General features: G+C 42.0%; 1 protein-coding gene across 5 annotated transcripts in view; it reads left to right on the top strand.

Annotated features, from left to right (window-relative positions):
• Window positions 1–12,229, top strand: part of NCOA6 (nuclear receptor coactivator 6) — a 107,687-nt gene that overhangs the window by 60,656 nt on the left and 34,802 nt on the right. For all 5 annotated transcript variants that reach the window (XM_019513073.1, XM_019513069.1, XM_019513071.1 and 2 more), the window contains 3 exons: window positions 1,200–4,169; window positions 7,453–7,521; window positions 10,187–10,223. In XM_019513073.1, coding sequence (XP_019368618.1) covers window positions 1,200–4,169; window positions 7,453–7,521; window positions 10,187–10,223 — 3,076 coding nt within the window. The remainder of the gene's footprint in view (window positions 1–1,199; window positions 4,170–7,452; window positions 7,522–10,186; window positions 10,224–12,229) is intronic.

Here is a 12,229-nt window from a genome sequence, read left to right on the forward strand (position 1 = left end):
AGGTGTGTAGAGGCTGTTGATATGCCTAAATCTTTAATTTACAGTGCTCAGATTGGGCTAATCTAGTGCTAGTATGTTAATATCCTGTGACGTGCCCCCATTTGAACATTTTAATTTGTTCCTCGTGTTGCTTGCAGTGAACTACTAGTGCTTAGTTTGAGTTGGGACCTCTGTTTTATTCTGTATTTTGGCATCTGCTACTCTGGTTTCTTTGTACTGTAAAGCAAGAAATTGTCTGTGGTTTACAGGTAATTTTAGGATTTGTTCTACTAGTATTTTTTTCTTGGCCCTTGTCTGTGTTTTAATACTTGGCCTGTTTGTCTCAAAGGACATTGATTCAGACAATACTTCTTTTTAAAGACACATTTCTTTACCTATATGTAGAAGTTATCTGTTTTTCTTGCCAACTTTTAAATACGTTACTGATGCACGTTTTTCTACTTTTTCCCATTCCAAGAGTGCTAACATTAGGACTGTCAGATTATTAGAGATGCTTTGAAAATATTAAGTATTTCCTAATTTTACTGTACTGAGAAGTATTCTTAAGTAATATAAATTACAGATGGAAAACCCTCTGCCTGTGGTAGAGGGATTGAGTCTAAAGTCCTTGGAGGACGTTTCAGATATTTAACTATGCTATGTTCTAAGTTCACAATGCTGTTTTTGGTGTTTCTGTTGCATGTTACAGGGTTTTGCAGGATACCACAGAAGCTGTCACATCTTAACCATGGACTTGTTCCTCAAAGCACCCCAGCTGCTATTTAAGTTTTGTCCCCTCCAATGTGTCCATATCTGTGCATACATATGTGTTCATGCAAATGAGCGTACACATGTATACACATATGCACATATTGCATTTCAACTCTGAATTCGTAAGTGGGGAAAGAAAGCTATAAAGACAGCTGCAAAGATTTGTTTGTCAGACAGAAGGGTAGCTAAGAGTAGATGTAATAATACCTGCCTCCTACAAGTCAAGGTCCTGAACATTAGCTGTATATTAAGTCGTCAGATATATGCCTCTTTACAACTTCGATGATATCTTGTTTGTTTGGTTTTTTTGCTTTTAATTTTTTTGTATTATTAAATGGCTCTTGTGCTGGAGGCTGCAGCCCAGGAATTCACTTGTGTTTCTGTTGCATTTTTTGCTTTGTCTGAAGTTTCTAAGAAAGCACATAATTTAATTTTATTTCTCATTTCAGGTTATCCATCTCAGCCAGTTGAACAAAGACCTCTTCAGCAGATACCGTCTCAAATTATGCAACATGCACAACAACAGCAGCAACAGCAGCAGCAACCACCACCACCACAGGCACAGGCTCAGACCCAGCAGCAACAAATGATGATGATGCTTATGATGCAGCAGGATCCCAAGTCAGTCAGGCTTCCTGTGCCACAAGGTGTTCATCCACCTAGAGGCCCTCTAAATCCAGAGACCCAAAGAATGCCAATGCAGCAAAGTGGCAACATGCCAGTAATGGTTAGCTTACAGGGTCCTGGATCAGTGCCTCCATCCCCTGATAAGCAAAGAATGCCTTTGGCAGGCAATCCTTCTCTAGGAAATAATGCAAGAAAGGTGGTTTATCAAGATAATATACAGAATCCTTCCACTTCACCTCTGGGAGAGGTTTCATCTGTACCCTCACTTCCAGAAGGAAATGGTGTTGAAGTCTCTCCAGTATCAGGAACTCAAAATAATATGACATCTCATTTAGTAGTTTCACAAAATCAGCTCATGATGACAGGTCCAAAACCTGGACCCTCTCCACTTTCAAATCCACAAGGTGCAAGTCCTCAGCAGCAGTCTAATTCTCTACCTGGCTCTCTTACACACCATTTCCCAAATGTTGCTGCCCCATCTCAAACTTCAAGGCCCAAAACCCCAAACAGAGCAAGCCCAAGACCATACTATCCTCAGACTCCTAATAACCGTCCACCTAGCACAGAACCTTCAGAAATAAGCTTATCTCCAGAGAGACTTAATGCTTCTATTGCTGGTCTCTTCCCTCCCCAGATTAATATTCCTTTACCTCCTAGACCTAACCTTAATAGAGGATTCGATCAGCAGGGTCTTAATCCAACTACTCTGAAGGCCATCGGGCAAGCCCCATCAAATCTTTCAATTAACAATCAGTCTAGTTTTTCTGCTCCACAGTCGCATAAGTTGGATAGTGTGGCTGTCAATTCAGGAAAGCAAGCCAACACTGCAGGGACAAAGCGAGCAAGTCCAAGCAATAGCAGAAGGTCTAGTCCTGGATCCAGTAGGAAAACCACACCGAGTCCTGGCAGACAAAATTCAAAAGCAGCTAAACTAGCCCTTGTAACTCAGCAGAACCCAGCGCTCTTACAGAACCTGGAATTGCAAAGAAATATGATGGTTGGTCCAACTTCTTTGCCAGCACCTATAACTACAACTTTTCCAAATAATAATATGCTGAACAACCAGAATCCTGCAGTTTCTGTACCTTTGGTGACTGGCATTCCTGAGGACAGCAAAGAGAGCCTTAATGTTTCTCAAGACAATGAATGTCAGAATACACAGGTTGTCCAAGGTAGTAAAGACCAGCCTAATGTTGAACTGAAAGGCATTCCTAGCCAAGAAATCAAAATGATGGTTCCTGAAGAACCAAAAAAAGATGGACAATCTTTAGATACCAGCAAGCTTCCCAGCTTGGAGGAAAGCAAGACAATGGTATCTTCAGCTATGAGAGAGGCACCAACTTCATTAAGCCAACTTCTTGATAATTCTGGTGCTCCTAATGTAACTATAAAGCCTCCTGGGCTCACCAGTCTTGAAATGCCACCAATGGTGACCTCTGGGGAAGAACTAAAGAAGATAGCTGTCATTCCTCCACTACAGGATTCCTCTTCAAGCAAAGAACCTGCTAATTCCGTAAGCTTGTCTCAGAATAATGAAGGCTGTTCAAACCAAGTGCACCAAGAACTCGGAGAGATTAATTCAAATGTTACTCAGACTGTTCCTCCAGTATTACAACGGCCTGTTAGCTCCTCTTCTATATCCACTCCTTTACCACCCAACCAGATAACAGTTTTTGTAACTTCAAACCCCATTACATCTTCTGCTAACACATCAACACCATTACCATCTCATTTACAACCTACATTAGTGTCTACCGTTGTCACAATGCCTAATGTAGGTAACAAAGTTATGGTTTCTGAGGGACAGTCAGCAGTTCAGTCTAATACCCGACCACAGTTCATTACACCAGTTTTTATAAACTCATCCTCAATAATTCAGGTTATGAAAGGATCTCAACCAAGTACAATACCAGCAGCCTCCATGAGCACTAACTCTAGCTTAATGCCTCAGTCAGTTGCAGTTGTTGGTCCCTTGCATATACCACAGAACATAAAGTTTTCCTCTGGGCCTGCTCCTCCTAGTACGTCATCTAATAGTTCTGTCCCAAATATTCCAACAAGTAGGTCACTGGTTCTTAATCCACTGGCAACTCCTATTCAGCTTCCTTCTCCCCCATCTACAGCATCTTTGAATGTTCCTTCACATCCCCCTATTCAACAAGTCAAAGACTTTAGCTTAGAGGAGGCTACCTCTCAAGCTAATATATCAACTGACCAGTGCTCTGTAACAACAACGCAGTGTGGACCTGTGGTTTCACCTCTTCTCACAAGTAGTCCAGGATCTTCTGGAAACAGGCGAAGTCCAGTTTCGTCTAGTAAGGGAAAGGGAAAGGTGGACAAGATTGGTCAATTTTTGCTGACCAAAGCATGTAAAAAAGTTATAGGCTCTCTTGAAAAAGGGGAGGAACAGTATGTTTTGGATGGAGAAGCCGATGGCCAGGGGCTAGAAATGTCGGTCCCTAACAGTCTGGGGACAGAGCAATTGCCTGTAGAGGTAGACAATAAAACAGTGACACCTCCAGTACCCAGTCTTATAAAACAGAGCACTTCTGGGCCTGGCAGTCTGAGTGTAAGCACTGCTGCTACTGTTTCTGCTTCTGTATCTTCAAGTTTATCAAGCAACACTCCTCCCACAAATGTACTGTCGGTTGTAACCACTCCAGCAATCCAAGAGCTTCCACCCACAGCCCCAAGCACTAATAATAACCACAGTGGTTTACCAGCTGAGCAAATTGGGATTGGCTTAGTGGAGGAAAAAGCAGGAGTACATCAGGAGCTACTACAAAATATAGGTACGTACTTTGCATGGTACTGTTCTTCCACCTGCTTCTTACCCTTGTGTGTCAGAAATTCCACTGGCACATAAAACCTGTATTTGAATTTAGCACAAAACTTAACACTTAATTGGAAGGTAATGTAATCCATTTGTCGCTTCTAGAGTGGTGTTTTTATAGCACCCAAATAGTATAGCTATACTTGTGAATTTTTAACGTAATATAACATTTTTTGTGGCTTGTTTGATTTTTCTGAAAGTCTCTCTAGGTTCTTAATAATTTTTTTCACTTTTTTAGGTATTTTGGGTATTCAGAATTTTTTTTTCTTCCCTTTAATCCTGTTGTGCAGCAAAAAGCTTAAGATGGAAGACTTTATGTGCAGCGTATTTGATACCATGAGTGATTTCACTTAAGGCTCAGAAGTAGGAAGAAAATACATATTCGTTGTAGCTAAAATGACAAAACGAGTGCATACAATTTCTGTCAAAGAAGCAAACTGCTTTTTTTATTTCAATGTTGCCACAGCATATGAGTGGTGTGTTTTTATGGGCTTTTTTTGTAACTTTTTAAATATAAAGAAGTAAAATTTGGTACCAAAGAAGCATATGAAGATGAAAACTTAATTGGGGCAAGTGAGAAGGAACACAGCGTTTGCATTCTAATATTGTTAACCTTTTTGGGGAAACGGCTGACTACCATCATTCTGTGGCAGTTTTTTTTTAAGTAAAAACAGATCATAGAGAAATTTTAAAAAATATTAATCTTTCAGAGAGAGAAAATGCAATATATCATTAAAAGTAAATTATTATGAGTATATAGACTACCTTAACCCACAGGTGGACAGAGTCTGGCCTGTGGGCTGGATTGGGCCCGTGGTAGACCCTATTTCCCAGCAGCCCTTGCCCACATTGCTGTGGCTAGTTTCCATGGAGACCCCAGCAGTGGTGGGGTCGTGATGGCATGGGGCTGTAGTTTCCATGGAGACCTGCCCTAGCAGTGCTGGCAAGGCGCACAGCTGGGCAGGGAGCTGCTCTGGGACTGGGATCTTGCAGCGGTGACAGCATGGTCTGGAGCCGGGGCAGAACTGAGATCCACTGCCTGCATGCCTCAGATAGAAGCTGCCCCAACTTCAGACCATGCGGTCACCACTGCAAGATCCCAACCCCAGAGCAGCTCCCCATCCAGCTTTGTACTGTACCAGTGCTGCTGACGCTGATCTCCATGGGAACCTGGCACCGTGCTGTCACAGCCCTGCCACTGCTGGGGTCTCCATGGAAACCAGCCACAGGTATGTGGGCAGGGGCTGCTGGGAAGTGGAGTCTCACTGCTGGCTAGATCCACCATTTTGCCCATCCCTGCCTTAATCTAAGATATCTTTTTAAAACAATGTTCTGAACTATTATTATGACTTGAACACAATGTTGCTGCCATTTCTTGTGTGAAACGGAAATAAAACAATGCCCAAAGTCGGTTCCCTGAAATACGTTTCATCTTAGGGTAAATCCTGGAGCTATGGAAGGCAATTGGAACTTTGCCATTTGTCGTCCCCCACCCCCTTCCAAAATGGGGCCACAGTTAACAGGCACGCTTCTTACAGTAAACTGTAATAGTGTTCTGCTATGAAATAGAAATGTTTACTTCAAGCTTACATGAGAAAATCTGTTCTAGTAGTTAGAAAAAGCTGTTACTGAAAATAAAGTCACAATTTTACTGTAAAAATGAGTGGCAAAGAACGTGCCATTACTTTCAAAGTGACTTTGCTGCTACTTTTTATATTAGATACATGAAAAATACTGAAGAGAGGAATCTCAATGGACATATGGCAGAATATGTACAAAGGCAGAAGTTTATATATCATAAAATGGAGTGTATGGAATGACACTTACTGTGGTGGAGCATGACCTCCAACACTTTATGTTTTATGTCCAGCTTCAACATTTAGGGTATGGAATTAGATTGCTTTAGTTTGAGGCTAGCTACAAGGTGGTTGTTTTTTTGTTTGCTTTTTTCTTTTTTTTAGTATAAAAGTCTTTATCTGACTGCAGAGGAAGAGGAGTCCTCTTTCTGTTCTCCATAAATTCTTTTTTTTTCCCCCTCAGTGCTTCTAGATGAGTGATTTTCAGGTAGGGTGTCACAGCCATGCTCAAGCTTGGCACTGCTGGGCCAATCCAGTATTCCCACTGCCAGACCCCTTACATTGGTGGTGCTCAACCTTCTGGTTCTGCAAGCCAGATCAGTGCTGTGGGGCCAGTCTATGGGCCTTCCCCAGCCCAGCATGTTACATTACATGATATAGAGATGTTTACCTGTGAAATACTGAGATGGCTGAAAATTTTTAATAAAAGTTCTATGAAAAGTACCATTAATTTTGAAAATGAAACGAATTCTTCATAGGTAAAAAAGCTTTTAAAGTTGAAAACCTCTGAATACTCTGCCTTCTTGCCCTCTTCTCCAGCCCCCCTTTCCCTCAACTCCACAGCAACAAGCTGAGATGACAGCAGCTAAGGTAGAGTTAAGTAGTTGCACATTTTGTGCTACTTTAAATTTTGTGGACTTGTGGAAAGAAAAACACAAAGCTGCACCACACTTGGAGTGTAATTAGAGGGAGAGACCTGAGGTTTTTTTCAGTTTTTTGTTTTTTCCTGAAACATATGCAATATAATGGGTCTTTAAGGGTCTAGCACAGTTTATTTTACTGGATACTTCCTTTTTGATTTATTATAATCTATAAATCCCAGCAAGGTGCCTTTCTTAGCAAGGTCTATTGCATCCTTTTTTATTTTTAACTTGGTACAATAAGGAAGTTTACATTAAAGTCTTCCTTTGTTTTTGCTAGAGATTTTCATGGGTGTCTCAAGTTTTGAACTTGTGCAGCTTAATAAAATTGTAGATGTCTTGTGTTATTAACAGAGATTTTCCAGATGTTAATTAGTCTTTCCTTAGTGTCAGTGTTTAAAGACTCCAATGCTAGAGCTTAAAACTCTAGCTAAAATCAAATTTCTCTTTAATCTCTCAAGATCTAATTTAACCAGTATTTCATATGAAAAAGATACAGTTTAATGAAGGAGTTCCCCTTACCTTAGAAATCAGACTTTGGGGAGGGGGTACCAAAAATAAAAAGTGTGGGGGAGGGGAGAGGGGAAGTGTATATGGATGTATATGTGCATATATGATGCAATCAATCAGAAGAAACTGCAGGGCTATTTACTCTTAGCTGATTGTACAAAGCAAAAAATTCTTGTAATTTACTTTGAACAAAAAAATTAATTAGTTCTGAATTTTTCTGCACTTCTTATTTTAGCATCATCTCAACATTTAACCCAGAAGGAAACTCCAGTTACAACATCAGAAAGTGCTGTTCAAAGAACAGGTAAACTTTTGTTTTGGAAAATGAGGATACACCTGTGGAAGTGCACATAAATTTTAATTTGTGCATCTAAGAAGTCATTGCATCATGTTGATTGTGTGCATTCTGGAAATAGATAGTTCTCATCCTGTGAATTGGAACAGTTTAAAAATAAGTGAAATAGTTTGGCTGACTTCTGCCATTGAAATATTTTTGCCCTAATGTTTATTCATATGAACAGTTCTTGCTTTTTTGAGTGTAGGCTGAGATTTTCAAAGTGCTGTTAAGAAACTGACACCCTTTTTCATTTATTTTAATGGTGGCATCTTTATATCTGCAAGATCACCTATAGTTGAGTGTTGAGAGCTATCAAGGATAGATTTTTCAGACTATCTCAGTTCCCCTTTAGATACCTTAATTATTTGGTAAGGGTGCTGAATAGTCATTGAGCACCACTGAAAATCTATTGGTGTGCTTAAATGTTAAGCAGCAATGTGGGTTTTCTGTTTCCCACAGAAAAACGCAGTAAACTACAGACATTACTGTTTTCCCAGATGCAAATGTGGATTTCTCATTTTACTGGAGAAGCCAGCGGATTTTGCAGTTTTGGGATGAGCTCTCTACAGGCTGGCAGAGTTCCAGCCTGCAGGAGGCTGGGAAGGAGCGGGAGAAGGGTGGTCAGGCAGGGGACACCATGTGCATGTATATGCACATGGCCCCAGGCAGCCTGGAAAGCAGCTCCCACAGGTAATTAGATGGGGAGAGGGGAATTGCGCCCCCTTAGAGAAGGAGGGAGGAAGGAGTAGGGCAGGGCTGGGACTGGGGCTGCTGCCCAGCCGGGCAATGCATGGGGTTTGGGGCCTGGGGCTGCAGGACGCCAGCAGGGAGTGAGAGGGGGCTGCAGGCGGCTTGTCCAGGGGGGCAGGGCTGGCTCCCTGCCACTGTATATACTCCTAAGGGGCAGGGGAGACCTGCACTTTGACGAGTATAACCCCACACCATTGCCTCTGCTGCAGCTGTGTGTGCAGGGGGTGCGTTGCCAAAGCAGCGCAGAGCTCCCAGTGGCAGGCAGCTTCTCTGCGCAGCTCTGCTGTTCCCTTCTCTGCCGGGTCAGTGTAATTAGAAATAGGACTTGAAAAGGAGTGCATTGACTTAAAACAATCCATTTAAACAAACACAACTGAAATTACTTTCTTCCAAGGTTATATTCATCATGTTGATTCTGATGTGTTGGTCATAGGGTGTTAGCTTAAAGCTAGATACCTATCATTCTAAGATTTACAACTGGATAGTATTCCGGTAGCTAGAATTCAGCATACAAGAAAAAAAAATCTTGATCAAAATGACTATACATTCAGTCTGTTTCACTCTTCCATTACTGTGCGTCAGATGGGTTTTACACAGAGCAGTTAGAATAATTGCACTTAATTGGCTCAGTAATAAGAATATGTATCCCATAACTTGGTCCTTACATTTTAGTGCTTTTATTTTTCCTTTTCTAGCTGTTATTTTTTGAGTACACGAGACACTAGGCTTTTGCACTAAATGGTACTTAGCAGAAATGGCTGTTCTTAAAGGGAAAACGTGTTTTTACATTTTGTCCAACAGTGGCAACAAAAAAAGCAAGCACAATTTTAGGATATTTAAGTTGAAATGGAAAATACTGATATACAAATTATAAATGATATGAGAATAAATAATGTATAAATTATAATGCTCCTCTGTTAACAAACTACATTCTCTTCTTAGATATGGGTCTCATCTGACAAAAAAATTAGCAGAAAGAGGGAATTCAGCAATGTAAAATAATAGAGACTTATAAAACCTTTTTATATATTGAAAAATAGACTGTTTACCAGAGAGGAGACAATAGGGGATATGATAAAGGTATACAAAAAAGAATGATATAGAGAAGGTTGGCTGGGAAATTCTCTTCACTTTAATGCAAGAACAAGGTTATTTTAGTTGAACTGAATGCATCAAATTCCAAGTTGGGGGGGAGAGAGGGTGGAAGACATCCCAGTAAGAGTGGAGCTTGTTGCCACAAAGTATCGTTAAGGTGAAATTCCTGGATAAATGTTATGTTTAAGATTATCCAGACTTGTGGTTTTTAAGGCAGGGGTGGGGTTTGGAAATCCACAAGAGCTTTGAAAGGGACTACAAGTGCTGAAGTCAGTTACCCACCCAAAGGAAGGTTCAGACGGGGGAAAAAATCTTGACAGGTAGGCTATTTTACCACTGCCTTCTGCAGGATTTCTTAAGCCTTTCTGTGAAGCAGCTAGTGCTGGCTCAGTATTCCATTGATAAAATATCGACATAGATGGATCATTGATCTGATAGTTCAGCTTTTCATTTGAATAGGATGGTTTTATTGTGAGAGGACTAATTGTCATTCGCAGAGGAGAGAAGTTACCCAACAAGCTGGGCTTCCCTTTTTTAGGGGAGGCAAAATATGAGATTAGAGGGTTGTATTTATTTAGTATGAGGTGTCTCATTAGCTCAGTCAGAAAAATGTACTGCATATAGCGCTGAGAATATTTCAAAATAGACTGGGCTTCATAAAATACAATATGCATGTGTATTTTCTTGTTATGATTCAACATTTTCCATCAAGTGTAGTTTGAAAATCAGCATGGTAGTGACATACCATCCAGATACATGACTCCTAGCATGTGTCTCTTTCTTGCAGAACTTGAAGCAAGTGCTGCAGTAGTTGCTGGTCAAAGGTAAGTAGATAATGTCTGTAGATCCAGGAGTGATGTAGCTGTCTTTGAAAGAAGTTCATTTCTCTTTGACTTTCTTTATTCCAGAATTGCACAACTTAAAATCCTTCACTGTTATGGATTTTTTTATTCTCTTGCCATATCTGTTTCTTGCCTCAGAGTCTGGCTAATCCAGGTTTTGAAGTAGGAAGAATTTACATTAAAACTTCTGAATGCGATGCTACCTTTTTGGACACCATTTTTCATATCCCCTAAGGTTTCAATGCTTTCCTCTCTTTGAGGGTGTTGCATGGCTCCAGTGGTCACTGCTTTTTGTAGTGTTCTTTACAGAAGAGGTGAACTCAAACTACTTTGTGTGTGCTAGCTTCATTAATCCGTTTTTCAAAACCTGATGCATGATTGCTCTTATTTTTACTACTGAAATCTGATAAAGCAAGGCTTTGTAAGACATGCATGTACATAGAGATCTTGGCTAATGTAATCATAATTTAACTGTTCCAACAACAGATGGTTATTTTATCAGACTGAAGTATGATTTTCAAGATTGTGTTAACCTAGTTGCATCTTAGACCATGTTTTAATAATAAAAACCTTTAACTGGTTGTAGGAGGATTTAATGGTAGTTTCACTTTGTCAGATACCTCATGCTAGTCTGCCTGGCCGCCCCTGCACCAAGTACAGTGCATGCCCACAGGAGGAACTGTCAGTTTAACCTGGCTCACCCAGCATTTGTATAGATCGTGTGCTTCAGCAGAGCTTTTTGATACTTTTATCTAATACCTGATTGCTCTCCTAAATTTTATAAGCCCTGGCAGATGCTGTATTTTGCTTTTACTGTCCCCATGTGGTAGACGAGAGTACCAAGATTTAAAAGGATTTTAACACTATGAAACTTTTTTAGGGAGGATTGGTGCTGAATTTAATATTTAAAAGAATCTGCTATTTTCTGGGACTAGAGTCTCTCCTTAAATGTCTGATGCACAGGCATAACAAGTCAGCCAGGTATCCAGGGCAGGTGTGATGGAAGCAGCAGTGACTTATACTGGTAGCATGGTGGCAGCTGTAATTGTACAGCTACAGCAGCAGCTGCTATGTCTTTGCCTCCTTCACCCCACTTCCCATTCCTGGAGTTGGCACCCTGCTGCCCTGATTGCCCAACTCTGACATTATGTATTTTGGGAGCTAGCTTTCTCTTTAATTTTAGCAAAACCAAACTGAAATTTCATGTGCAAGGAGAGGTAGTTAGCCATGTTAATCTGGAGTTAGGCAGAAGGCAGGGTACAGGTAGGCCAGTTGTACATGTGATGGGTGTTTAGTCCCCTAAATTGCAATGGTGGGTTTTTAATTGCAACTATTAAAAGCCCACTGTTTCAATTTAGAGGCTTCCGACACTATAATGAGGGACCCGATCTCCTTTTCCCCCCCAGCCCACAGAGCCTGCCTGCCTCTCCCACGGGGGAGGGGGTGGTGAAGGGGGTGAGCTGCTGGTGGGCCAAGCGGCCCCTGAACTGTGGCGGGGCCCTGGTCTTTCCCTCTGTAGCAGCAGAACCCCACAGGGCCTTCTGGGTGGGCTGCTAGCAGGTGGATGCCACCCAGGGGGCACCACTGCTGTAGAGGGACAGCACAGTGCCCACCAGCAGCTCACATCTCAGCTGCGGGAAAGGCAGGCTCCATGGAGGGGTTGGGGGGAGGAGGAAGGAAGGGGATCAGGCTCCCAGCCACATTTTCCCCCTCCCCCCCAGTGGAGCCTATCCGTGTGCCTGCCTGCGTGATCTGCCACCAGGCTGTGCAGCCTCTGAGCTGTGGGGGGCGGGGCCCGGTCCTTCCCTCTGCAGTGGCGGTGCCCCCCCAGGGCCACCTGGATGCGGTGCTAGCTGTGTGGGTGCTGCCCCAGCTTGCAGGCAGCACCTGCCAGATCCAACTCTTCCCCAAGCCTGTGCACTGGAAGCCCACCGGGCACTGCTTCCCATGCGGGCTTGGGGAAGAGTTGGATCTGGGAGGTGCTGCCT

Source organism: Gavialis gangeticus, unplaced genomic scaffold (assembly GCF_001723915.1).
Source record: "Gavialis gangeticus isolate Ggan-Ray unplaced genomic scaffold, GavGan_comp1, whole genome shotgun sequence".
NCBI lineage: Eukaryota > Metazoa > Chordata > Crocodylia > Gavialidae > Gavialis > Gavialis gangeticus.